Source organism: Staurois parvus, unplaced genomic scaffold (assembly GCF_062004578.1).
Source record: "Staurois parvus isolate SC_StPar_1 unplaced genomic scaffold, SC_StPar_1.0 ptg000426l, whole genome shotgun sequence".
Classification (NCBI taxonomy): domain Eukaryota; kingdom Metazoa; phylum Chordata; class Amphibia; order Anura; family Ranidae; genus Staurois; species Staurois parvus.
The window spans coordinates 1,499,770-1,527,692 of record NW_028318222.1 but is presented as its reverse complement, the minus strand read 5'-3'; the positions used below and the strand labels follow the sequence as shown (position 1 = coordinate 1,527,692).

The 27,923-nt window shown below is 39.9% G+C and overlaps 1 protein-coding gene across 1 annotated transcript in view; it reads left to right on the top strand.

Annotated features, from left to right (window-relative positions):
* The window catches only part of KCNH5 (potassium voltage-gated channel subfamily H member 5), a 401,260-nt gene that overhangs the window by 149,040 nt on the left and 224,297 nt on the right, over positions 1-27,923 (top strand). The window contains exons 6-7 of the mRNA XM_089687483.1: positions 3,150-3,542; positions 14,481-14,910. Of these exons, the coding sequence (XP_089543609.1) occupies positions 3,150-3,542; positions 14,481-14,910 (823 nt within the window). The remainder of the gene's footprint in view (positions 1-3,149; positions 3,543-14,480; positions 14,911-27,923) is intronic.

Sequence of the window (27,923 nt, the reverse complement as noted above, 5' to 3'; positions counted from 1 at the left end):
TGAGCTTGCAGTCTATGGTCCCTATCTAACATGCATACATACACTGGCTGAGGCCAGTTTAAATAGGAACCAATTGACCAGGCAGATATATTTGGAGTGTGGGAGGAAATTGGAGTATCCGGAAGAAACCTACACAAGCAAAGGGAGCACTTACGAACTCCATACAGGTAGTGTGTTGGTTGGGATTCGAGCCAAGGAGCCTAGTGCTCAAGGCAAGTGTTGACCATTAAACCACTGCGTTGACTATGTACTCCTAACTACCTTTTTCAGTTGACAACACAGTGCTTCTGTTTAACTGAAGTCCTGCCCAGTTCTCCTTTGCTGGACTACAGAATACCTTCTTCTCTCGTAATCTCCAAAACATAAGGGGTACTGCAGGTGTTCTGTATTCCAGAGGAGAGAACTGGGCAGGGCTGACAATACTGCTTGCAATTTCAGTGCAGCAGAGGCAGCATTTTCAGCTTAAACTAGTTAAAGTTAAGAGCTCAATAGGTTTCTGGCAAGATCAATGGATCTCTATACCACAGCATATAACAAAACATGGGGAAATATATTTTTAATTGAAAAAAGCTACCAAGATGTACTGATATATATATATATATATATTTTTTTTTTTTACTATTTTGTGCCATAATAAATTTTTAGTAAAAATGATACCTAATTTAGACAATGGGAAAAGTGGTAGGTTCTTTTGAAGCTGTGAAGATAGTACATGTGTGTGTCGAGGTAAGCTTTTGTTACTCCCTTAAATGAAAAGACTGATTGATTTATATGACATAATAAATCCATTTCCTTCTCTATGTGTATTTTTTATAGTGAAGCATATATACATATAATTTTAGCAAAGCTAATGTATTCTTACCTGTTTCTTCAGAAAGCTGTTGCAGGTTTCTGATTGCGAACGCCTCTTATTCTTGAGTGGCATCTCAGATATTTATTTATTTTTCAGTCTTTGGGCTTATTTTGATCTTGCATCAAAGGATAGAAACATCAAACTTTTGTAAGGTATATGTTTTTCTCACAACAATCCCTACAATCAGGAGATGCGCTGCCTTGGCAAGAGCCATACAGAAAAATGAATCAGTTGTAATCTTATGAAATCTGGAACCAGGAAATGTTTTTTTTTTTTTCTACAAGATTGGATGGAACTATTTTTGATCATAAAGGAACCATAACATAAAATAAAATTTGAATTACGAAAATTCTAGAGAACAAAATAAAACTAAACTGTTTGTACTGTGATCTAGAGATGAGGTTTGGGTTTAACATGAGGTTATCAGCGGTGGGTTGTCATGACTGACAAGGATCTAAACTGCTGGGCAAAGTGATGGACTTTTGATTTACATTGAGGAATTTTTATTTTTTTTTACTTGTAACAAAGTAAGAGAGTAGTGAAGGTAACTATGTGCCCTATACTCATTCCCCTGGGAGGAGGGAGGAGGAAGGCATGGATATTGTAAGTGAGCTTCCATATTTCAAAAAAGTCATCTCCTGCAAACCCCGACATCCCTTTTAGGGGACAGGATGGGAGGATGAGGCCCCTGCGAGCCAATGTTGAAGGCACATGACCTGGTATGGTTCAGGAGGGAGGCGACCTCCCTTTCCTATCCACCCATGCAGTATGCCTATATAAGGGTCTGTTGGAATTTTAGGGGGAAAGCCATCTCATCCCCCCTTTTTTCATAGGATGACCGCAAGTGCTTCCACTTCCTGAACTACACCAGGTCACATGCCTTCAGCATTGGAAGGGTACTCTGCAAAGTTGGGGGGGTATCCTCTTTTGCAAGGTATTTTGTCCCCATGTTGAGAGGACAAGGGCCTCATTTGAATAGCTTGTGGCTCAAAAGAGATGTGGGGGTTTGTGGGAATAGTGGGGGAATGGATGGATTATTGGAATCTGGAAGCCCTCTTTATAACTGGGAGAAATAACCCCAACTTGTTGATAGCTCCCTGCATCTAAATGACCAGTTTGGTGGGACTGATCCTTTATAGTTAAATATAAATATATAGTGCAGCACTTCCCTATACAAATCAAACCACTCTAAATGTAGAATATATAGTGAACATGTAACAATCAAAGTGAACATGCATCAATAAGGTGAACATGCATCAATACAAAGTCTCTTAAAATTAATCTTTTCAATTTGAATAAGTGATTTCTTCAACTTGAATAAAGAACCAAACTTCTGTCTTCATACAGAATAAATCCTCCACCAAACAACCACCAGATGTGCCCTCACCTGGATATTTTGACCTTCTATCATGTTAGGTAAAAACACGCATGTGTCCCAAGAAGCAGACATGTATTGGTATAAGTATCCAGAGTGCAGGTTCTTCCTCCAGAGAACACCACTCTCTAAATCTCTCCTCCTCCACTCCACATATATGATATAAAAGATAGGAAACAAATGAGGAGGGGCTAGATTACATCACAACACTTACTACGCATACCAATTCACTGTCACAGCAGATGAGTGGAAGAATTTATATCTATGCTTGTGGTTACAAAGTTGTTTTTGCATGTGCATCATATCTGGTGAGTAAGAATGTGAGTGGCCACTGTTTACGTTTTTCATAAAATAGTTTTATTTTAAGGATAAAGCACTATTGTGTTTCCTATATTTTATATCATATATGTGGAGTGGAGGAGGAGACATTTAGAGAGTGGCGATCTCTGGAGGAAGAACCTGCACTCTGGATTCTCATACCAATACGTGTCCGCTTCTTGGGACACATGCGTTTTTTGACCTGACATTATGTAAGGTCAAAAACTCCAAGTGAGGGCACATCTGGTGGTTGTTTGGTGGAGGATTTAATCTGTATGAAGACAGAAGTTTGGTTCTTTATTCAAGTTGAAGAAATCACTTACTCAAGTTGAAAAGATTCATTTTGAGAGATGTTGTATTGATGCATGTTTACCTTATTGATGCATGTTCACTTTGATTTTTACATGTTCACTATATATTTTACATTTAGCGAGTTGTTTGATTTGTATAGGGAAGAGCTGTACTGTATATGTATATTTACTTTTCAGCACATGTTGTGAGTATGTGGCTGGTGTGATTGATTTAACATGTTATTACTCATGAGAAATATTTATATTTTTTGTGATCCTTTATAGTTTATTGTTCTTTTTATTTATTTTCAAGGTTTTGCAGCTGGGCTCCGATATCCTCCCTCAGTACAAGCAAGAAGCACCAAAAACCCCACCACACATTATATTACATTACTGTGCATTCAAGACCACCTGGGACTGGGTTATCCTCATTTTAACTTTTTACACAGCAATCATGGTACCCTACAATGTCTCCTTCAAGACGAAACAGAACAACATTGCCTGGCTGGTGTTGGACAGCGTGGTGGATGTTATCTTCCTTGTGGACATTGTTTTGAACTTCCATACAACTTTTGTTGGCCCAGGTGGAGAGGTCATTTCAGACCCCAAACTAATAAGAATGAACTATTTGAAGACTTGGTTTGTAATAGACCTGCTGTCTTGTTTACCCTACGACATCATCAATGCCTTTGAAAATGTGGACGAGGTAAGTCTTTAAAGTGCTTAATTTATTCTGTATGTTATCTGAATTTACAGTTCAAAACATATGCAAGATTTGTTTATAGACTAGAATGTTAGACCAGAATATTGGTGAAAATATGGGATTTGCAGTGTTTTATATAAAAAGAGGAAAGTAGATAACTAGTCTGTGAAATCCAAAAATGGAATGTATACATATGTTATATACAGTAGGTTATATATAGTTTTGTTTTTTTTTTTTTTTTTTTTTTTTTTTTTTTAACCTTTACCGGTATACTAAGATTGTCATTATGAACAATAGCATATTACCAGAGCTCCCACATGTTTTAAAGGATAAGTTCAGCTTTCTCAACAGGTTACATGTTACCCCCTTGTTTAGGGTGTAACATGCAACATGTTGAGCATTCACCATCTCAACCCCCAATCCCCCACCCTTCCCTGTGACAGCAGGTGGGTGACTTTTTTTCCCCGCACCCACTGTCACAATTTGAAAACTGAGTTCTGTGAATGAATGTCTACAAGTACCGCCAGCCATAGCAAACCATGGCTTGTAGTTCCCAATGAACTGTGAGGGTGCTGGTGAGCGCTCTTGTAGTCCATTGAGCTTCCTGGACTTCAGTAATTGCCTGCCCACATTGGAGGTACAGGCAGACAGTGTACTGACAGCCTGCAAGTGCCTAACATTGCACCAGTGATTGCTGATCAAGGGTGCATTGCTTTGCAGGCTCCCAAGAAAAAATATAATAAATGCACATTTTTTTACCTGCAAAAAAATTAGCATTTTATTATTTTTTTTCTTTAAAGTTGAACTTATTTAAGTCTGGGAAGACTTCACATGACTCCTGCTGGCAAATAAAAGGAATGTGGGCTCTTTTTGCCTACAGCAAACAGATTCTGCAATACTGTCCTTAGATAGTGGTAATACTCTGGTTGCTTTGTTCTATAGGAGGACAGACTTTTTTTGACAGTTGGATAGGAAAAACCTTTTGTGAGGTGGCACACAAATTCCCTGCAGTTGCTCAGTGGATGTGGCTGCTTGGGCTTGGAGCAGTTATGGCAGTTTCTTGGGCTTGGGGATCTGTTATCCACCATGCTTTCACTAACTGTGCACCCATACAGACCTAAAGGAACTTCAATACTTTTCCCAGAATTTTGTTGGAGTAGTTCCTGATAGATAAAAAATGTTCAGCACTGATCAGCCATTTTGGTATTCTTTGCTGGAGATAAACAAGCATTAATTGGAGGCAATTCACAGTGAAAGGACTCTGGAGTAAAACACTGGTACATCCATAGAGCAGACACTTTCCATCTGTGCTGTAGGCCAATGGTATGTTTGTACATACAGTGGGGAAAATAATTATTTGATCCCCTGCAGATTTTTATCATAGAGACAGAATATCAACTAAAAATCTAGAAAAAAAACACGTGGTACAAATGTTATAAATTGATTTGCAGTTCAGTGGGTAAAATACGTATTTGAACTCCAAGCAAAACATGACTTGGTACTTGGTGGAGAAACCCTTGTTGGCAAACACAGAGGTAAGACATTTCTTGTAGTTGGTTACCAGGTTTGCACACATCTCATGAGGGATTTTGGTCCACTCTTCTTTACAGATCTTCTCTAAAGTGATACTAAAGGCATAATTTTCTTTTTCTAAAAATCATAAACACATCATACTTACCTGCTTTCCACAGTGATTTTGCACAGAGCAGCCCAGATCCTCCTCTACTTAGGTCCCCTGAAGGCTCTTCTGGTCCCTCACTCCTGTCAGGTGCCCCCACACCATTCATTTGACCCCGCCCCCTCTCTCTTCTCATTGGCTTACTGGCTGTGATTGACTGCAGCGGGAGCCAAAGTTGGCCTGTACCTTTAGCAGAGAATCGGCCCCAAAGCATATTGTTTCCAGCACCGTGCTTGACTAGGATGGTGTTCTTGGGGTCATAGCATTTTTCTTCCCCCAAACACAGTGAGTCAAGTTAATGGCAAGGAGCTCAATTTTCGTCGCATCTGACCACAGCAGTTTCTCCCAATCCTTTTCTGAATAATTTAGATGTTCATTGACAAATTTTAGATGGGCCTGTACATGTGCCTTCTTGAGAAGAGGGGACCTTGCGGACGCTGCAGGATTTCAGTCCATGGTGGCATATTGTGCTACCAATGGCTTGTTTGGTGACTGTGGTCCCATCTGCTTTGAGATCATTCACAAGCTCCTCCCATGCAGTTCTGGGCTGATCCATCATTTTTCTCATGATCATCCTTACCCCATGAGGCGAAATCATGCATGGAGCTCCAGACCGAGGGTAATTGATGGTTAGTTTGTATTTCTTCCATGTGCAAATAATCTCTCCAACAGTTGTCTCCTTCTCACCAAGCTTCTTGCTGATGATCTTGTAACCCATTCCAGCATTGTGCAGGTCTACAATCTTGTCCCTGACGTTCATTGACAGCTCTTTGGTCATTTGCCCATGATGGTGAAATTTGAATGGAAGAAAGATTCTGTGGACAGGTGTCTTTTCTACACAAGTTGTCGTTAGGCACACCTTCTTAAATTTACAGGACTAATCTGTGTACCACATGAGCACATAGCCAGTCTGTAGGAGCCAGAATTATTGTTGTTTTGTAGGGGATCAACGTCTTATTTTACTCACTGAACTGCAACTCCGTTTATTACATTTATATTGTGTTTTTTTTATGGATCTTTGGTTGATAATCTGTTTCTATCATTCAAAATGAGCCTATGATAAAAAAAAGTGGACAAACTTACAAAATCTGCAGGGGAGCAAATAATAATTTTCCCTACTGTACATCTCAAGAGCTATCACTAGATGACCCAATTCTAGATAACACTGGCTACAGATAGTCTTTTTATTGGTATCACGGGTATTGAACGCCCCAGCCTGTCTTATTGGAGTGATAAAAGTGCTGTACACCTTGCAGTGAAGAGATTTGAAGCACTCTAAAATGAGATGACTATATGATGGTATGTTTACTTTTATTACCTTATTCCAAATATCACCAAGACGCTCTGTTTGGATAAGCAGAAGTTAAAATTACCTGTTGCCTATACAGTTTGATCTTTATTAACTGGAAAAAGTAAGTGATGGCAGGCAGCACACAGTGACTTTACATACATACTGACCTATCAGAATATGTTCCCCCACCAATCAGTTTTTAGGAATCAGAGGTCATTTTGAAATTTGACAGTTGCTGATCAGTCAACTGCTTGAATTTAGACTCCAAACAAACAACAAGATAAACAGTTGAAATACAAATATGAGAACTGTTCTATGCACTATAGAATGTGTGATTGTGCAGTAAGTTTTGTTATCCAGGCACCATTGGTGGACAAACCATTCCAGTTCCTCGAACACCTGCAGATTGACCCCCTTCTCCATTGTCTACTTTCTTGGTGTGGATGGATACTGGTTCCTTTCTACAACCCTGGTGCCTCACAAGGTGGGCTGGGGTAAATTGTAGGGGATTTGTTTGCAACTTGTCTGCCCCTATGGCATAGCAGAAAAGCCTCTACTTCTATATGTTGAACTGTTAAGGGTCCTTTGACTCCTTTTACCCCTTTTTTCTATAGCCTCTTGCCACCCCGCCACAGTACATTTACTGTGGTGGGGTGGCAAAGGCAGGCTCAGTCGTGTGTGTGTGTGTGTGTGTATATATATATATATATATATATATATATATATATGTGTGTGACTAGCTTATTCCTGATCTGTGGACGTGCACTGATTAGATCAGCTGCATCCAATAACGGCTCAAAGACCTGTGTTGACCTGAAAAGCAGGGAAAAAAAAGGAAGATCTGCAAGTAAAAGCAGGACATATCACACACATTACACATTGTTAAACACACAATTAACTCCTTGATTGCCCCTATAAGTTAACCCCTTCCCAGCCAGTGTCATTAGTACAGTGACAGTGTACAGTGTTAGCACTGATTAATGTATAAGTATCACTCAGTGTAAATCCGTGTACCTCCCAGTCATCCTCAGCTAGTGCCAGATAACCCGCCACACTATCACAGTTCCACTATAAGTCGCTGATCACCGCCATTACCAGTATAGCGCAGGGGCGGACTGACCATTTGGAGACTCGGGCACTGCCCGAGGGCCTGGGGTCAGTAGGGGGCCCCATGAGATGCCCCTGGTACCTTTTTCATAGGTCAGTCCGCCCCTGATATAGCGTCATAGCTGCGTAAATTACAGAATATATACCATCGTTTGTAGACGCTATAACTTTTGCACAAACCAATTAATATACTTATTGGGATTTTATTTTTTACCAAAGACATGTAGCAGAATAAATTTTGGCCTAAATTTACAAAAAAAAGTAGATTTTTTAATTTTTTTTGTTGGATATTTTGTAGAAAAAGTTTTTTTTTTTTTTTTCAAATTTTTCGGTCTTTTTTTAGTTTATATAATAACATTTTGTGTTTGTGTGCAAAAATTATATAAATGTAATTTGCATATAGTGTTGCATGATTGTGCAATTGCCTGTTAAAGTAGCACAGTGCTAAATGGCAAAAAATGACCTGCTCATGAAGAGGGTAAAACCTTTTGAAGCGCAAGTAGATAGTAAATAATGCATTTGTTTAAGAGTAGTTCCAAAAATGCACACACAGCCTAAAGAAACCATTATTCCATCCCTGGTATAAAAGATGTAAAAAATAAACAGTGCAGTACTAAATGGAGCAGGGGATTCTGGGGGATTTGTGTGTCCCATTTCCTAGGCTATCATAGTTAATTGGTTAATTTATTTAATAGGAAAGCTTCGTGTTTACAGTGAAAACAGTTCAGTGGAAAGCAAAGTTGACTTTCTGAGTTTAGCATCTGCAATATTTCCTAAACAGTAGCCGTAAATTCATTTTTACTCACCACACAAAGCTGCTGCTTAGTAACAATTTTCACACATCACTCAGGAAATAACTTCAGCCTCCTCTTGCTAATAAACACATCATAATGATGCTACCATTCATGGGGTGAAGTTGATAAGAGATAAATATGATAAACTGTGGGTTCCCCCCCTCCCACACCTCCAGAATCCCCCCCAGTGCTAAATTGTTTCTTATTTAATCCCTTAGTGACTAGGGGTAAAACAAATGTTAACGCCTAAACACAATTTGGCAACTTTGACATTTGATGATAATAATATTGTCTATATCATCGTAACTACTTTGTGCATCCAGGTGGATTATATTATACTTTTAATTTTTTTTTCCAGGACAAATTGAACTTTCTTTTGGTGGTAAATGGTAACCGATATGCTCAGATTTGTCTTATTCTCAAAGGAAAACTGGCCCAAAATGGTAAAAAAAAAAAATTTGGCTGTATGTTTCTTTCTACTACCACCAAAGTACAAAAAGAATAAATTCTCCTGCTCCTGACGTTTGCAGCAATACCACATATATGTATGTTGGTTGTTTGTACCCGTAGTATGGCCCAGAAACAAGTGTGCGCATTTTGCTTTTTTTTTCTACCAAAAATACACTGACACTGATGGTAATTAAACAAATCCTGCCCAAAATATACTGTCCCTGACCTTTGACCCCCAACCTTTGACCCTGAACTTGACCATTAACCCTTACTTGACCCTAACACTAACCCTGGCACTGATCTAGATCAAACCTTGATATAGCTATTTTTTTCTTTCTTTTTTTTTTTTTACACACTAATGTTTATTTATATCTTTCTCCCTGCAAATAGAGAAAGATGCCATGTATCTCTCTCTCCATTCAGAGAGAAAACACAGGGGCGGGTTGCACAGTGACTGATCAGAGGCTATCACAGTGATCAGGTGACCTGGAACTGGAAGTCTCATGTCCCAATTGTTGGTATGGGACCATGGGCTCAGTTTCTGTGAGAGCCCAGTCTCTGTGCTGGGAGCACACTGTGTGGGACGCTCCCAGCAGAAAGACAGGTACGCATATATGTGGCCTCAACGATAAATACTCTCTCCAGTAAGGCCGCACTGGTCACTTTATTAGGTACACCTGTTCAATTGCTTGGTAACAAATTGCTAATCAGCCAATCGCAACTCAATGCATTTAGGCATCTAGACGTGGTGAAGACCACTTGCTGAAGTTCAAACCGAGCATCAGAATGGGAAAGAAAGGGGATTTGAGTGGCTTTGAACATGGAATGGTTGTTGGTGCCAGACGAGCTGGTTCTGAGTATTTAAAAAAGTGTTGACCTGTGGGATTTTCACATACAACCATCTCTAGGGTTTACAGAGAATGGTCCGAAAAAGAAAAAATATCCAGTGTGTGGCAGTTGTGTGGATGAAAATGCCTTGTTGAGGTCAGAGGAGAATGAGCAGACATTTAGATGGTAGAGTCAGCATTTGGCGTAAACAACATGAAAGCATGGATCCAGTCTGCCTTGTATCAATGGTTGAGGCTGCTGGTATAATGGTGTGTGGAATATTTTCTTAGCACTAGCAAGGTGTACCTACTAAAGTGGCCGGTGAGTGCATTTGGTTGCTGGGAAGTGGTTAATATACTTAACTTTTTCAAATGTCTTCAGGCTGGTTATGTGACACACATGGTGCCATTTGGATCCACTCCTAGTGGTGGGTGCCCCTCAAGACTTGATCATTGCATAGTGAGTGCCATTATGGGTGGATCCTCGACACCCTGCACTTACAATCGATCCTCAATCTTCTGGGTTATATTTCGGTTTCTCAGACTCCTGGAAGACTGAGGACATCTGGGGGTGGAAATGAATTACTGTGTGGGTCAATGCCAGAGGGAAGCTGAGAATTGCAGCCAGTGCTGCTCTTTTATTTTTAAACCCTGCTGGAGCACTGAACTCCAGGGAAAGAAAAAATGTTGCGATTTTAGGTGCGCTCCCATTGACTTTTACTAGATCATGTGTTTTTTGAAAGTGCATCAAAGGTACAGCATGCATGACTTTGATGTGCTTTCATGAAAACTCACATTCTAAGAAAAGTAAATGGGAGTTCACCTAAAACCGCGGGTAAGCCGCTCATACCATCGCGCTGCACCCAAACTGCAGCGCATTAGTGTAAACCTGCTCTTACGCTGTGAGCACTGCAAAGGTTAAAGACCAACAAATAAAAAAATAAAAAATAAAAAAATCTCTTGCAATGGGGCTGTGCCTGCAATGCAAGAGTTAATTGATCATATTTTTTTTTTTCTCTAGGAGAAGAAAAAAGTTGTGCTTTCCTGATTTTCCACTTCTGTCCTCAGCTAGAGCATTCCAAGACCACAGGTGGAGGGCTGGTTCTAAAGGATAGGAGGGTTTAGTTCCACAAGTGCTCTGTGTTTTTAAAAAGTCTTGATTGCTGCATCTTTTGGTACCCTGATTAAAAAAAAAGTACCTTCCATTATAGTCAATGGAAACCTCAAAAACACACTGCATGGTTTTTGAGTGCATTTTTTGGAATCGCATCTCAATTTTTTCCCAGGTGACCAGGGTTGAAACCGCTTGTAAAATGCATTATGCGTTGTGTTAAATTTGAATGCATTGCATTACCCCTAGATGCTGACCTCACACAAAATTGTAGCCTCACTGCACTGGGCTTTATGCTGTGGGGCCACATATTTGAGTATCTCCTGTGTGGTGAGCTCCCAACACAGAAATTGGGGTCTCACTGTGGGCCTTGGGTCTTGTACTAACGATCGGGACCTGGAACTCTGCGGATTGAGCATAATGTTTCGGAGTGCGATCCATTATGCTTCCCAGCCCGTAGATCTGATCCATCCTGCAGGGGTCATTGGCTTGCTTTACAACTTACCTTTTCGTGTAGCGGGTCCAGTGTTACCCCGTGCGGTAGGTGTCACCCGGTGTGGCGCACACTCCCTGCACCTGCCTCGGGACGCCACTGGAAACACGTTACATATTCCACCCTATAAACCTGGTGGAACATGTTCCCAAAGGTGAACTTATCCTTTTAAAAAGTGATATGCTGTTTCAAAATAATGCGTATCGCATTTTACAACACACCGGTATGAATAGACCCTTCTACTTCATGATTACTGTTATGTGCTCTTAACTAAAGTTGTAACTACTGTTTTTTTATTGAGTTTCAGTGTGTTGCAGAAAATTGTAACCTTTTGGCTGTTTAGTCACCAACCTCCTTTCAATGTTAGTTAAACAATTTGTGATCTTTCCAAACGGGTTGTGTTCTTTGCTTTATTAAAACAACCTTCCTGGTGTTAACTTTATAAGAAGCTAATTGTCACCTCTTCTCCCTGCTGCTAGGAAGAAATAAGTAATCACACGGCAGGTGATGTTTACCTTTGTTCCAGGCCAATTACTTCCCACTCATGAAATACGAATACCTGTTATATCTAAAACTATTGTTGGAGTCTAAGGCAGTTCTTTGGAGTGGAGACAAAGCTTGGCCTGAATGAACTGTGAATGAGCTTATTCTGGAGTTTTGCGACTTGCTGTGCTCTCGCTCAGAGGCATGGCTGTTCTACCATTAGTCAGGCAGAGAATATTGGGGTTGATTTGCTGAAGGAAAATACACTGTGCACTTTGTAAGTACAGTCGCACTCATTTTCCCTGGAGCTTAGTGAATGCGGTGAAGCTCTGCTGATTTCGGTCATTCAGTCACATGCAAGTAAAAATGCTGTTGTTTTTTTGTTTTTTTGTTTTTTTTTTTTTTTTTTTAATCTTCCTTTCACCTGATTGGGTATTCTTTATAAAATGAAGCTTCACTACATTCATGAAGTTTTGATTAAAATGAGTGCAACAGTCTATTTGCCTTGTTGGAAGTTTTAGAGAATTATGGAAAGGTTACATTAAAGGATAAGTTCACCTTTTGGACACGAATAATAAATGCACATTTTTTTGCAGGTAAAAAAAATGTGCATTTATTATTTTTGTCCAAAGGAGCATGGAAATCCTTGGATGCCATGCAGGTCTCCTGTAGACCTGTCAGAATATCTGCTTGGCCGTACGGTCAAGCAGATATATTGACAGGAAGCTTCAATGAACTACCATGGCGCTCCACAGCACCGTGGTAGTTGATTGAAAAGTACAAGCCCACAGCCACTAAGCCCTCATGCACACTTGACGTTTTTGGCGTTTTGACATTTCTTTCTAGAGTCAATAAAATCCCCAGCATGTTATCCTATGTGTCCATGCACACATAGGTTGTAATCAGCATTTTTGGGCTGGAAAACACCCCCAAAACTAGTGGATTTCTAGAGGAGTTTTTGAGCTGTAACAATGCTCTAATGCTGAAGAATGCTATAAAACGCCGGACAACCCGGTAAAATGCCGCAAACCAGCGTTTATGGACTTTTTTTGACCCAAAAAAAATTACAAAAACACAAATTAGGAAAACGCTGCTAATCGCGGCAAAACGCTGCCAAACGCTAATGCAAAAATGCTAAAAAAAAAGCTGAAAAACCTCACGTTTGTAACGTGACTTTACACAACTAACGTTACCAGCGTTATCAAAACGTCACGTGTGCATGAGGGCTGAGGCTGTCGGGACTTGTAGGCACTCATTCACAGAACTCTGTGAATGAGTGATGGGGCCGTGTGTTCTGTTTTTAAATCTGACAGAACGGGGAAACTTCTGCCTGTACGATCTGTCAGAAGGATGGGGGGGGGGGGGCGTGGGTGCAGCTACAGCTATGAGGACATGTTATATGTTCCACCCTAAAAATGAGTGGAACATGTAACATGTTCCAAAGGTGAACTTATCCTTTAAAGTGTATGTCTGGGAAAAAAAAAACATTTAGGCTCCATGCACACTAGCTTTTTTTTTACGCTAAACAAAATGCTGGGAAAAACACTGGATGAAAAAACGCTGGTAATAGCGTTTTTTGGTAGCGTTTTAGTAGAGTTTAAAAGCGTTTATGAGCGTTAACGGTTTATTGGCGGTTTTTACAGTACATGTAGGAAAAAATAGCTGCTAGGAGTGTTTTAGGAGCATTAAGCAGTTTTTTTTCTGCTCCTAAACGCTGAAGCTTGAAAAATGCTACTAGCCTAAAGCAGTGTACATGGACACATAGGAAAACACTATTTAGCTTCTAGGAGCAGAAGAAAATGCTGCTAACAGCTTTTAGGAGCTTAAAAACATACTAGTGTGCATGGAGCCTTATTCAGTACTTCTGTGTGATACATGTACATGTTTTATCAATTAAACCACTGCAAGAACAGACAATTAACTACGTTAATCTGCTAAAAATCCAGTGTGCTCCTACCTGGACTACAGGACTCATCCCTCTTATGCTACGGAGATGAGAAAGGGAGGTATATATAGACCACCGGGGGAAACCTCATGTAACTTAACTCATAGACTACTTTATTCACTGTTAGTGAGAAAGCTTAGTTCTGAAGTTTTGGTTTGGTAGTTTCTGAAGACATGCATAAAGGTAAAACACCTTCTGCAAACAGCTCCCCCCTAAACACTTACCTGAGCCTGATCTTGATCCAGCAATATGCACAAGAGTAGAGCTGAGCTTTCTCTCTTTTCATTGGCTCAGACATAGCAGTGGGAGCCATTGGCTTCTGCTGCTGTCAATCACAGCCAGTGAAGAATGAGCAGGAGTTGGGGGCTAAGCTGTGCTCAGTCTGTTTTATGGACATGAGTGGGCATGCACAAGTGCCCCGATAGCAAGATGTTTGCTATGGGGGCATTCAGGAGGGGGGGGGGGGCAGGGGTGCTAGTGGAGGACCCGAGAAGAGGAAGATCAGAGCTGCTCTGTGCCAAACCACAGGTAAGTATAGAAAATAAACAGTGAGCGTTTTAGAATCACTTTAATTCTCACAGTATTGCTCATTTGGAACTAAACTATAACATAACCGTATGACTAGCTTGTAAGTAAATGTATTAAATATTGGATTTTATTTTGTAAGCTGTTAGTTTATTCATGTACCTCACAATTCTAAGATAAAAACTCAGTTCTCTAGTTCATAAATTCTTCCATTTACATTGTATTCTGTTTTCTTAGGGTATCAGCAGCCTTTTCAGCTCCCTGAAGGTAGTACGGCTGCTGCGGTTGGGCCGTGTTGCCAGAAAGTTGGACCATTACCTGGAATATGGGGCTGCAGTGCTGGTTCTCCTGGTCTGCGTGTTTGGTCTTGTTGCACACTGGTTAGCTTGCATCTGGTACAGCATTGGAGACTATGAGGTCATCGACGAGGCCACCAACACAATCAAGAATGCAAGCTGGCTTTACCAGTTAGGATTAAGCATTGGTAATCCATATCGCTATAATGCCAGTGGCTCAGGGCAATGGGAAGGTGGACCTAGCAAAGACTCTTTGTACATATCCTCTCTATACTTTACCATGACAAGCCTTACAACTATTGGATTTGGAAACATTGCTCCAACAACCGATGGAGAGAAGATTTTTTCAGTTGCGATGATGATGGTTGGCTGTAAGTAAACTTATATTTTCTTATACTCAAATATTTATGATAAATGGTATGGTTGATGTTTTACACATAGACCAAAGCGATGGTAAGATTTTCAACAAGCGGGGAAAAAAAATTAGCCTCCCAAAGCAACCAGCCAAAATGTATGGTTGACAAAGATCATTTTCTCAACCTCAATACTTGAATAAGTGATATAGGTAGACACCCTTTTCTTTTCGCATCTCCCTCTCTAGTTTAGTTTTATTGGTGCTTAAATTAGTACTGTAGATGTGATTCATTTACACAGCATACCTGCATATTATGGCAGACTCATCTCCGTGTTTGCCTTCCCTAGTGCTAACGTGTCAGGGCTATCCCTCATAATACATCACTTCCCTGTTGCTTCTTGTCTCTCCTCTTCAGCCATTGGTTTACCAGTTATAATGTCATTCTTCTGTATGCATGCAAGAATTACACCACCTTAGCTCCCGTTTCCATGATGCCGAGAATGGAGTGTACACCGCATTGTACATGTGCTGCATGCAGTGTACGCTATAAAAAACATTGCTAAATGGCTAGGGGCAAATAGGTTTTTTTTTGTTATTTTTATTAGCAATAGAGATAGAAGTGACATAGAGTGCCTCATTAAACTATTCATCCTACACTAACTGAAATCCGTGGCACACAACCCTCATTAGCAGGTGACAATTCTGCAGGGAGTTTACTGCAGGACGTTTAGGCCCCTTGATTATTGGATCTCCAGGTTTCTAAAGGAGTAAGCTAGTGGAAAGGTAACATATAAAAGTTAATTGCTTTGCATGGATGTCTAGCATGATGTGTTTTTAGGTCAAGCTATGATATGTATCATCTTACTTCTTTTCTTTTTTTTTTTGTCCAGATAGAGTTTAATGTGACTGCAGAGCTGTTTTTGATCATTGACCTTGTAGATTTCCTGTAATGCAAAAAAAAAGACTGGTGAACCATTAAATGGAATATGTGCATTTTGCAGTTTTTAGAAGCTGAATTGTTTCACTGTAATTACTGAAGAAAATTTGAGGATAGCATTTTGGAGAGGGGTGGTGCTATTCCCTACCCATATATAACCCCAAAATAACCCATTTAGATATTATTTAGGGAGATGTATAATTTTCTGTGCAACGACCTCAGAATTTTCTTACAGACTAAACAGCATGCAATCCCAATGTGCAGATTATTTCTGAAAATCTCTCACTAAATCTTGCTCTGTGCAAAGCATTAGTAAGGTTTCTTCTTAAATATGTAGTTCAGGTTTAGGCATCAGTTCAGAAAAAGTGTGTTGGAAAAGTGCAGAGAAGGGCAACTAAATTCCTAAAAACTGTAAAAGACCTCAGTTATGATATAAGGCTTGTGGTAACGATACACATTCTATGCGCAGCAATTCAACACCGTGCATTGGGTTAAACATTTTGTGCCATGTCTGATTTTTTAAACATTTTGGTACATTGACAGCCTATTGATTTCAATGGGTTGTTGTAAAGCGGATCTTCTCTCAAAGAAAAAAATGTCAATTCCTGCTTGTGTGATTGGCTCACTGTTTTTCCTAGAAGTCTGCACTAAGATAAAAGTCTATTAGGCACCCCTGCAACTGAAATGTAAGTTTTGTTGAGATGATTCCCAGGGGATTAATCATTTCTAAAAGGATGCAGACCCTAAAGCTTTCCTCAGGACACAAAGGGTATCAGCAGATTATAATGAACCAGACCCTCCCATTCAAAATGAGTGAATCTGGTGAAACCATGAACTATTTTTTCACAGTAAAGAAATATAGCAGTCTACTGCAAAGCTTGTTGAAATCCCTCCAATGTACGGTGACCACCCAGAGAGGATTGTTTTTTGTTTTTTTTTTGGAGTGGAGTTACTCTTTAAATATGCTTGAGATAAATATGTTTATTCTCACACAAAAAATGTGAATAAAAGAAAAAAAAAAGTAGACTCAATGAACCATGTGAGCTTTTTACCTGTCAGCCATTTGTTTCTGTGTTTGGAATTTGTTTAACTTGCAGCCAACATTCACCTATACCATTCGGTTTATTACCTTGGATACCATAAGTCAAAAACAGGAAGAAGACAATTCTTTATCAATATCATGGTTCCAAAAACCTGTGACTAAAACACTTTATTGTATGTCACTAGTTTCCATTTGGACAGCTTGATTAATATTAGCTCTGTAGTTTAGAAAATCCAGATAAATGTAGAGAAGGTGAGGAGTCTGAGGGTGAAGCTATTAGTCTGTAGCATAGTTCAACCTTTAGACCCTAGTAGGTATGTGTGATTTGTGTTTTTTTTTTTTTTTAAATTCCTTATTATTTACCTTTTTTTGCTTTTAGATGTCCAATAACACACCTGTCCAATGGGTTCCAATTAGCTGCTTCCTGTGCTGTATGTGCAATGGCGTCAACAACCATTATGCCTTGGGCTCCTTGTGTACTCCAAGCTTGAAGCATAGGCATGCTGTGCATCATTACATCAGCTTGTAGTCCACAGGGAGTGCACTTCCTGGGGTGACAATGCTGCTTCTGTTTAGGAAGTATTGTCACCCTAGGTTTAGAATTTTAGAAACTGTCAGGATCCTCATGATAACCATTTGCCCTCCCAGAAGATTTATCCCCAAAATCACATATATATGTATGATTTTGCACAGGAGGGCCACCCTGAAACCGTAATACTGCTATTGGGTGGTCTTCAAGTGGTAAAAGAAAGAAAACAAAAATTTAAAGATAGAATTATATCATTGGAATTTGTGAAAGGGTGAGCTACTATTTTATTAATTTTGGCTTGCTATTAGACCGGATACAAAAAATAACACTCACAAACAAAACAGGCGCAAGTAGGCAGCTTCTCCTTTATTATTCAGTTACAGTCTGGGGTGGGTCTATGAAGAAGCTCTGTTCCTTAGCTGTATAAATTGTCTTCAGGTGTTCCTGGACAACAAGAGTAGCTGAACAGAATATTACTTTGTAGTTTGGTTGGCGGTAAGCTGTAAGCTAAATTGTGTATATGTTTTCTGTAATGTAAAGGTTTGTATGACACAATATAATTCCCATCTATCTCTTTTTTTCATTTTTTTTTAATTCACTTTGATTTGTACAAAGTTTACAAAGTTTGTAGTTTTTCTAATTGACCTATTGATAAATTATTTTACTAATGTGAAGTATTCCGATTCATGCAGTTATTATGACAAATTATTTAATCAGATAAAATGTTCTGGTAATGTTTTATTGATGTTTGAAGCCACAGTAAAGAAAAAAAATCCAAGTCATTTTCCAGCATGATTTGTATTGTGTGCATTTAACGTACACTTTGAAATTATTTATTATTATGCGTAATCGATGTTGATTGCCTTGACTGAAGCAGACTAGACTGAAAATGTAATCTCAAATTAGAAATCCAACAAGCGTATTCTAAAGAGCTGAAACACGGTGAAGTTATTTGCCGTAGAGTGGGAGTCTAACAGAACAAATCTGACAGAATCCTATGACGCTAAGTGTATATATAGGATATATTCTGATAATGTGGGGGTTTCACTCAAGTGTAGTGCATTCCATGATGTACAGACCAGCCAGGGAAGTGCAGTTTCAGGGCTTTTGGCCCACTTTAATTTTAAAATGAAAAATTCAAAAATAACTCATGGGGTTACCCTTTCAGGGGGTTTCGGCATTAGAACATAAATCTTTCAGCCTCCTGGCTCTTCAGCCTGTCGCTGCTCAGACTCGCCACTTTGTTACATTTAACTTTTGTGGCCAGTGAAATGCCCAACTGGGCTGCATAGGCTCCTGCCTAAAGACATACCGTCTCCTAATACCTCTCAGGCTATGGAATGGTTGGATCTGCCCACATCTTCTTGAGGCCAGGATAGACACTCTCCTAGTGTCTTTCTCCACACACATACTTGTCTCTAGGGTAAAGGAGCCCTGAATCACAGACAGCTCCTTGAATAACTTGTTGGTGGTGACCATATGCATATAAGCTGCCTCTCAGTGGGTGGACCTTGATGCCAAGATAAATGTACCAAAATGTAAACAAAGATACCACCACTTAACAGAAAGCTCTCCAAAGCAAGTAGCGATCATGTGACCACTGTGACTGCCAATTCGTGGCAGTCACATAATCCTAAACCTCGTCTCCCGGCATCAGAAATCCTTTAAAGGGCCAGGACGCACAGGTGTTAAGGAGTAAATAAAGCTGTGCACACCTGCAGTATCAGGTTGCTGTTCTCTAGCAAGATGTGCGCACAAGGTTATAGGTTTCTTGCCCCTCCGCAAGACTCTTCAAAGCCTCTGGACTCCAGAACCCAATCCAGGAGTTACCAATCCTGGAAAAAATTGTAAAACCTCATACTCAGAATAGCCATCCTGGAACCCCTCAATCTGTATCATTGAGAACCCTCTGTGCCATAGCCTGTCTGACAAAGTGACAAGGTGCAGAACTGAGTGTGTCCTGGATGGCAGATATATTACCCCAGTATTTTAAGTGCCCGCATGATTTGAATTTCATATTTCCTACCTGTGCATTCTTTGTAACAGATATGTAATGTATAACTGCCATATTTTGTACGTCTATGTGAATTTTCAACACTTTGTGTAAAATAAAATATGGTTCTACAAAAGTTTTTCCAAATTTAAGGATTCCACTTGCTCTGTTTGTGCCTTAAAAATCCCACAAAAAGAGGGTTTTCCACGTATGTTCTATAAGGGATGATGGCAGTTCTTGTTGCCACACCCATTATTTTTCCAGTATTTTGAGCTGTGGAGCCTTTAAGGAGGGCAGTTTGAAAAAGTTGTTGATTACTCAGGGGTTCTCTCCTGCACTGGGTGAGGAGTTCTGGGGTAGTCTGGCTGGAGCAGAGAGAACTGGTTTTTAGTAGTCTCCAGATTACCAAGTCCCTATTAGGGATATCCCTATTCAGAGGTTCTAAGAGTTTTAGGTGGAAAGAACCTCCAAACCCTGATTGCTGCTGGCAGTGAGAGAGTGAGCTAAGCACCTGTGTGAACAGGGTGGACTGAGCTTAGGACTGAGTAACAGTAGCTGAGCTGTGAAAACCTCCTCCTTGGGACCGCTGAAGCCAACGGAAAACTGTAAGGGGGACTCTGCAGACTCTGATGTAAGGGAGAACACTGAGAACTCAGATGTATGGAAGGGATTCTGATGTAAGGGGAAACACTGCAGATTCTGATGTAAAGGGTAACCCTAATATAAGGGGGATCTCTGGTAACCAGAGCTCCCACTTACATCATAGTTCCCAGCATTCATCTTAAAGGGGTGCTCAGGGAACCCTCATTTAAAAGGGGGCTCTGATGTAATGGGGAACGTTGTGGACTTTGGTGTAAAGGGGAACTCTAATGTAAAGGGGTTTTTGCTCACCAAAGGCCCCCCCTCTTTACATCAGAGTAAACAGAGCACCCCTTACAAATGAGTTCCCCTTTACATTACAGTCCACAGAAACCTTACACTAATGTATTCAGAGGCAGGTTAGAGAAGGGGAAGGGGGGGAGGGAGCACTGCAGTCATCATGGACGGTGAGCTCATTTACCCCAAGAAGGAGGCCCAGGCAGGCTGAATACTTTCTCCACGATGTAGTTGCCGGCTGCTGGGCTTTCCCACCCACTCATTCCCTTTGAACACAGAGCTGCCAGAGATTGGAATGTGGGTACACACAGGAGGAGAGGGGTGAAGGAGGCGGAGCAGATCCTGCTCTCTCTCTCCCATTCGAGCAAGGGGGGGGGCGGACTAGCTGCATAATAGACACTTTCTGCTCACAACTGCACCCAGCCACCCTGTCATGGAACCAGAGTCCGGGATCCCCCCGCCACAGTGGCAGAATTCCAGGGCCTGGTCGCTAGTGAGACCTTTGTGACTCTGATAGTTCTGCAGCTGGTTACCATACAGCGCACATGGCCAAAAAACCTGAATCATCTGTATGCAGGTTGGAATTAATGGCTCTATAATGTTCCACCATCTTTGCAGTATACACCAGCAGATGTACATCTGGCTGATGGGGCATAAAGGAGAGATTTGCATGGCTCTGCCGGCTGTCCTGCAGTGAGGAACCATCCTCTTATTTTTGCGATATGTGATGGAATAGATACGTGAATACCTTCTATTCTAAGAAACCTTGCTGTTCTACACTACATTAAATGAATGCAAGTACTTTGTAAATAAATGTCACAGTGATCACAGTACTTCCTGGCACTGCCTTAATTTGCTTTCATTTCTGAGAGGTAGGAACCATCTTTGTTTAGTCTTCGTCCAGGGTCAACAGCCTCTTCCTTGGCTAAGATGCTGGCTCAGCGTTGACAAAATCATTTAAATCCTGGTACTTGTGCATTTCTTGCCGTGTCACAAATGTCTGACACAGATAAACACCTGCAGAAGTCTATCATTCCTACAATGTTGCAGTCTGATCACTGGGGGAAAGGGGGCGGAACATCAACTTTCCTCTTGTTGCAGCAGAATGTTGACGCGTCAACCTAGGCTAGGTAAAGTGATTTAGGTCCAAGTCTGTTATTGTAACAATAAAAGGTACAGCTTTTTTTTTAAATAAAAAAATGCTATTGCTGTATGTTGTGACACTGCAGTCATTTATTTTTTCGGGCTTGTAAAGTTACTGAAAAGTCTGCTTTAAACCTGGTTCACACCGAATGCAATTTCAAAGTGGTGCGATTTGGTCCCTTTAAAGCGCGACTCTAAAGTAGCGCTGATATAGACACATGTGCGATTTCAGTGCCATTTACTTTTTAGTCCAGTGGTGTCAAACTCAATTTAATGTGGACCACATCAGCATTATGGCTGACTTCAAAAGGCCGGTTGTATCTGTAAGACTAGATATCCAGAGCACTGCACCCCCACTTCCCCCCCATATCAGAAGTCAAGAGTCCCCCCCTCCTTTTCATCACAGTGCACCCGCTTACTTTGTGCTGCTGCTGGAAAGAAAGTGGGGGCAGAGCTGAGAAACCGAAAGTGCAGGGTCTGGTGGAGGGCCAGGAGTCAGCTGCCAAAGTCTGCTGAATGCTGAGACCAGGGGAGGAGGAGATGAAGGGGTGCTGCAGCTGCACAGAGAGGCACAGGATCTGTAGGAGGAGTTCTCTTCTCCTCTCTGCTGCTGACTGCTGCAACAAGGTGGAAGCGAAAAAAGAGGGGGTTCCGCTGCCCTCGGACCTTGTGTTTGACACATGTGTTTTAGTCTGTGAGAATTAAATTGCACTGAACTGGTGAAAAAGTAATGCAGGAACTATTTTTCAAATAATGCTACTTGAAATCACACCTATTAAGACAGTGCCATAAAAATACATTAGATGCGACTTCAGGTGCGAATTGTAAATCGCATGTCGCACCTGAAGTCACAGCGGTGTGAACCAGAGCTTAATTGCTGGATACAGAAAAAGTAGGCCCTATTGATATTATGTGTAATACTAAAATAGACATAGTGACACTCAATAATTCTGCACCACACAAGACTATTTAGACAGTTTCATAATATGAAGCAGTGATATGTGCTGTCCATGGTGTTGAAATAGGAAATTTCAGGCTTATTGAGAGCAGCTTGACTCAGCCTTTTACATGGGAGGAACCCCCAAATTGTAAGGTCTCTGGGAACCCCTGCTAACAATTATTACAGCATGTCCTTCTTTATACAGTATTGAACTGTAATATAGCATGGATAAGTAAGGTCTTAAAAGTTTTAAATGATTGAAGAAGATTGCAAATCTAGATTATGTGACACTCAGATGAATATTTTACGACTCTCTCTTGCTTTATACGTCAATTATATTCATAAAAATTAAAGTGGTTCTAAAGGTAAGACTTTTTTTTTACCCTAATGCATTCCCTGCATTAAAGGAAAAAAAAGTCCCAGTTCTTGTATCGCCCCCTCAACCCACTTATATTTGCCAAAGTCCTATCTTGATCCTCTGCTGTGCCTGTGTGCAGTGAAACTGGTCTCTCTCTCTCTCTCTCTCTCTCTCCTCATAGGACTCAAAGGCAGCATTGGGAGCCAGTCTCCTGCTGTCAATTAAATCCTGTGAAGAGGGAACTGGGGTGGGTGGTGCACGGAGAATAGGAGGAGCCAGGAGCGCTAGCGGGGGAACCCATAAAAGTAGGTTCAGGGCCAGTCTGTGCAATACCATTGCACAAAGCAGGTAAGTATAACATGTCTATTGTCTTAGAAAAAAATGGAGCCTTTACAACTGCTTTAATGAACACTCATGTTCAACGAAGTAGCAGACTGTGAAAAGTGTGGTGACCCCTTAAACTAGCCAGCAGTGAAAAAGTGTCTCCTTAAACTGGTGGTCAATGAAAAAAAAAATTAATTTTACTGTTGATTAGTCTAAGAAAGTGATCCTTTACATTGAATGTCAGTGGTACATTGACACCTAACATTGATAACCGTGGGTGATAGATCAATTTGCATTGCTCACTGCTCATGGAACTGCTAGAAATGTTAGGAGAACCCTACATTTTTATGGAGCTCAGGCTGCGAAAGGCTAACGGAGTAACCCTGCACTGAGGGATTTATGGAGGCTGCCATTTGTGACCTTTCCTACTGAATGTGCATATTGCCTGGCTGTTGCACTAATCGAATGGTTTCAGTACTTTCAAACAATGAGTCAGAACAAGTACAGTGCCTTGAAAAAGTATTCATACCTCTTGAAATGCCTCACATTTTGTCATGTTACAACTAAAAATGTAAATGTATTTTATTAGGATTTTTTGTGATAGACCAACACAACGTTTCAAATAATTGTGAAGTGGAAGGAAAAAGATCAATGGTTTTCAACATTTTTTTACAAATATCTGAAAAGTGTGGTGTGCATTTGTATTCACCCCCCTTTAATCTGATACCCCTAACTAAAATCTAGTGGAACCAATTTCCTTCAGAAGTCACCTAATTAGTAAATAGAGCCCACCTATGTGTAATTTATTCTCAGTATAAATACAGCTGCTCTGTGAATCTCTCAGTAGTGTGTTAGAGAACATTAGTGAACAAACAGCATCATGAAGGCCAAGGAACATACCAGACAGGTGAAGGATAACGTTCTGAAAAAGTTTAAAGTAGGGTTGGGTTATAAAAAAAAATATCCCAAGCTTTGAACATCTCACAGAGCACAGTTCAATCCATCATCCGAAAATGGAAAGAGTTTGGCACGGTAGGTGTTTGGCTGATTACCAGGGAGGAAGGACAGCTCTTGGACCAGACCAGGCTGCTCATTACCTTTTAAGGGGGACCTCCGGCTTATTGTCATATACATTGTGTATTATGATTTGCCATCTGGTGAGTGTGCATTTTAAACAATCCTTTTAACACATCACCTGAATGAATGCCCAGGAATATACGGATCACTATCTAGAGACTTTTTTGAGTACATCATTCACTTATGTCTCTTGAACTGCTATGCGCTCTCTAAATAGGAGAGCTGTGTGAGATACTGTATATACATTTATCATCTTTATCATCACGTGCACAGCACCTTTGTATATGCTATTTATTTTATTGCACTTTTATGGGCACTTTATTTATGCATAGCTATTATATGTTTTCGTTATTTAGCGCTGCATTTAGCTGCTAGTTTGTTTTTGGGGCTCGCTTCTTGTCCATTTTTCATTTGTTATATCCACATGACAGCTAAACAACTAACAATTTGGGAAGTAGTCAGGAATTAGGCTGTTTTTTTTTTTTTAAGCATAGGCTTCCTTTAAAATAGCACTCAAGTCAATTTTTCTTTTTAAATCTGTAGGAGAAACAAAAGTTGTGTCATCAGGTGTATACCATCTTAAAGTGTATTTCTAATTTTGCCGCTAAATTGGGATGACACCTACTTTCTTTGCTCCATGTCCCCATTCACATAGCACACCTTAAAAAAAATATTTAAAAGTGTGCAGCTTACCTTTTAGTTGCTCTTTTCTGAACCCTCCAGCAAGGAAAAATCCTAAGTAGTTCTCTTTGTTTATGAAGGGCATGGGCAGCTGTGTTTGCCATAATGACCTTGTCAGTACTGTGTAGGCATATCTTCATTATCAATTGTAACTAGATTTTAACAATGTCTGTCTTAACAAAGGGTTAAAGGTGTAGAGGCTGGTGTCTAGCATTGTATGTTAATGAGGACAGACCTGGGACAGGCTCATTTTAACCTTGCTCAGAAAACCTTGCAGTTGGCTATGACGCCACCTCCTGAGAAACATCTAAAAGGTAAGATTTAAAAAAAAAAACATTTAGGCCTGCTGTGTGAATTGGAACACATAACAAATGTTTTCTCAATTTGACTGCAAAAGTAGAAAAACTAAGTATCAATGTCCTTTTTAAGTATTTTCACTTTCATTGAGGCTGGATGGTACAGCTCTTGCTGTACTTCCAGCCTGCTGCAGTTTCCATACAGTGAAGCCAGCCAGTCATTTGTCTACCCTTGCTCTGCCCATGACCATTTACAAAAACACCTTGGTGTTGATTTACTAAAACTGGAGAGTGCAAAATCTGATGCAGTTCTGCAGAGAAACTAATCGGCTTTCAGGGTTTTTTTTTTGTCAAAACCTATTGGAACAAGCTGAAGTTAGAATCTGATTGGCTACCATGCACAGTTGCACCAGATTTCGTGCTGTCCAGTGTTAGTAAATCAACCCCTTGTGTTCTGTGAACCATTTACAGAATACAAAGCATTTTGTAAATGGACAAAGCAAGTGAGGGATTAGCAAAAAAATACCACTGGCTTTAACAAACCCCTTGACTTTTTGTTTTTTTTTTCCCCTACAATGTTGTTCACATAATAGGTTAGCATTTGTGTGGCACACACTGAATACACTTACAATGTTTCTGAATGCCAATCACAGGGATCACATGATCGGGAAGCCCAGGAAACTCCTCCGGCATGAAGAGTCTATTAAAGGGCCAGCAGTGGGTGGTTAATGGGCTACTTATTTTTATACTTATGCCTTTGGCTGGAGCTGTTGTAATATGTGAAATGATTTATTGTATATATTAAATTCATATTATTATTATTATATAACATGATATCACAAGTTAAACATGTTTGTGTTTAACATATGGAAATAATTTAACTATTGGTGTCTTATTAAGCCTTATATAGTTTTTGCATAATTTTTACAATAATTTTATTTAATATCATGGTTTATAATGTGATAATTAATGATTTACTGATGTTGGTAAACACATACCCATATATATATATATATATATATATTTCTAAGTCCTATTTTTTATTTTGTTGCCTGATAAAAACGGCATTCTAAAGCTCCTAAAACAAGTTGTCTGTCTTGAACAAAGTTTGTGACAAGTAGACCATTTCTATTATTCCTTATTATCTAGTGGGTAAATAAGAGCTTAGAAACCTGCATATTTAAAGTATAATTAAAGGAAAAAAATAATTTAATGGAGAGGAATTAGAATCCCTGTCAGGCTACTATTGCTGTTTGTGCCCCATTAAGGAGTTTCACGTACACATAGGTGCACTTGTTTTTTTGACTCTGGTGGGGTCATTACTTTGGAGGGATTTTCTTTCACTTCCTGATTGGGCTATAAGGCAGGAAGTGAAGGGAAATCTCCCCAATGGGACACAAATGGTAAAAAAAAACAAAACACAAAAAAACAAAACATACTTTATCCAAAATAATATGTTCTACTTTAAAAACAAGTCCATAATATGTTCCCTCATACTTCAGTCCTTACAATGCTCACAATGCTGAGTAAGCCCTGACAAAGGAAGGCTTCAGCCCTTTGAAATGCTGTTGTTTTATGTAATATGGCAAATGAAAAATAGATCAGTTTTAATTCAGAACTGCTTCAGCTCCTAGAAGTTCTTTACACCTTGTTCATCTAGTGTTGGGGGTTGATTTACTAAAACTGGAGAGTGCAAAATCTGCTGCAGCTCGGCTTAGGAACCAATCAGCTTCCAAGTTTTATTGCCAAAGCTTAATTGAACAAGCTGAGGTTAGAACCTGATTGGCTACCATGCACAGCTGCACCAGATTTAGCATTTTCCAGTTTTAGTAAATCGACCCCTTGGGCTTACAGCTGTAAATCACGCATGCTTTATTATACCAATTTGAATTTACACTAGGCATAAAGATCAGCACGGTCATTGTATATTGCTGTGATTGCATAATATATACAAGGTTTTTGCACCTGTTTTTTTTCTGCTTTTCTTACAAAATCAAAAGGGCAACCATTCTGAAATGTATTTACTGTTCATGACATGACAACAGTTGTGAATATTATAATTTTTTGTTTACTACTCTTTGGCATTGTTCTCCATATTAATACTACACATTTGTTGGGCTGAATTGTCTTCATATTCTCCAGCGCAAGCTACATTCGCTATTGTTTGCTGTCCAGTTGGATTTTTAACCCTTTATTGGGAAATATGGGCATGCGTAACTTCTAATTTAGTCAATGTTTCAGCTCTTGGCTGAAACATATATGGAATAATGGTTCTCTATCCTATATGCCCACATCCTCAAATTCATGTAAGACAGATTCTTGTAGCAATTATTTTTTTCCTTTCTTGGCATATGGTACCACAAAGTAAATTCATAAAATCATAAAGTTTATTATACAAATATTAAAATGTTATACGTATAGCATCATATCCAGTGTTTGCAAAGTGAAGTTCACAGATCTTATTTCAATTCAGCATCCACGTGTTCGCTCCGTGCATTATTAATGCCTCAACATGTTCATTAGAAGCACATGTGAACACTATCCATATAGAAACACCCAGTAGTATAACATCAAAAGTTTGCTGGAGTGGAACTTCTCAAATCCAGAAAGGGACAGCCCAGGGACACAAAGATAGTAGTCCAAAATGTGAGATAGATCTCCAATACAGTCCACCACTTTTTTATATAACACGCAAAGAGCTTCAAAGATAGACAGGACGATATTCATGCAAGAATCCAAATCAGTTCTGGTATGGAGTTCACATCTTGCCATCCATATAGGGAATGCAATAGCACACCCAGATCCTTGATCACAATAGCATTATATGTATTCC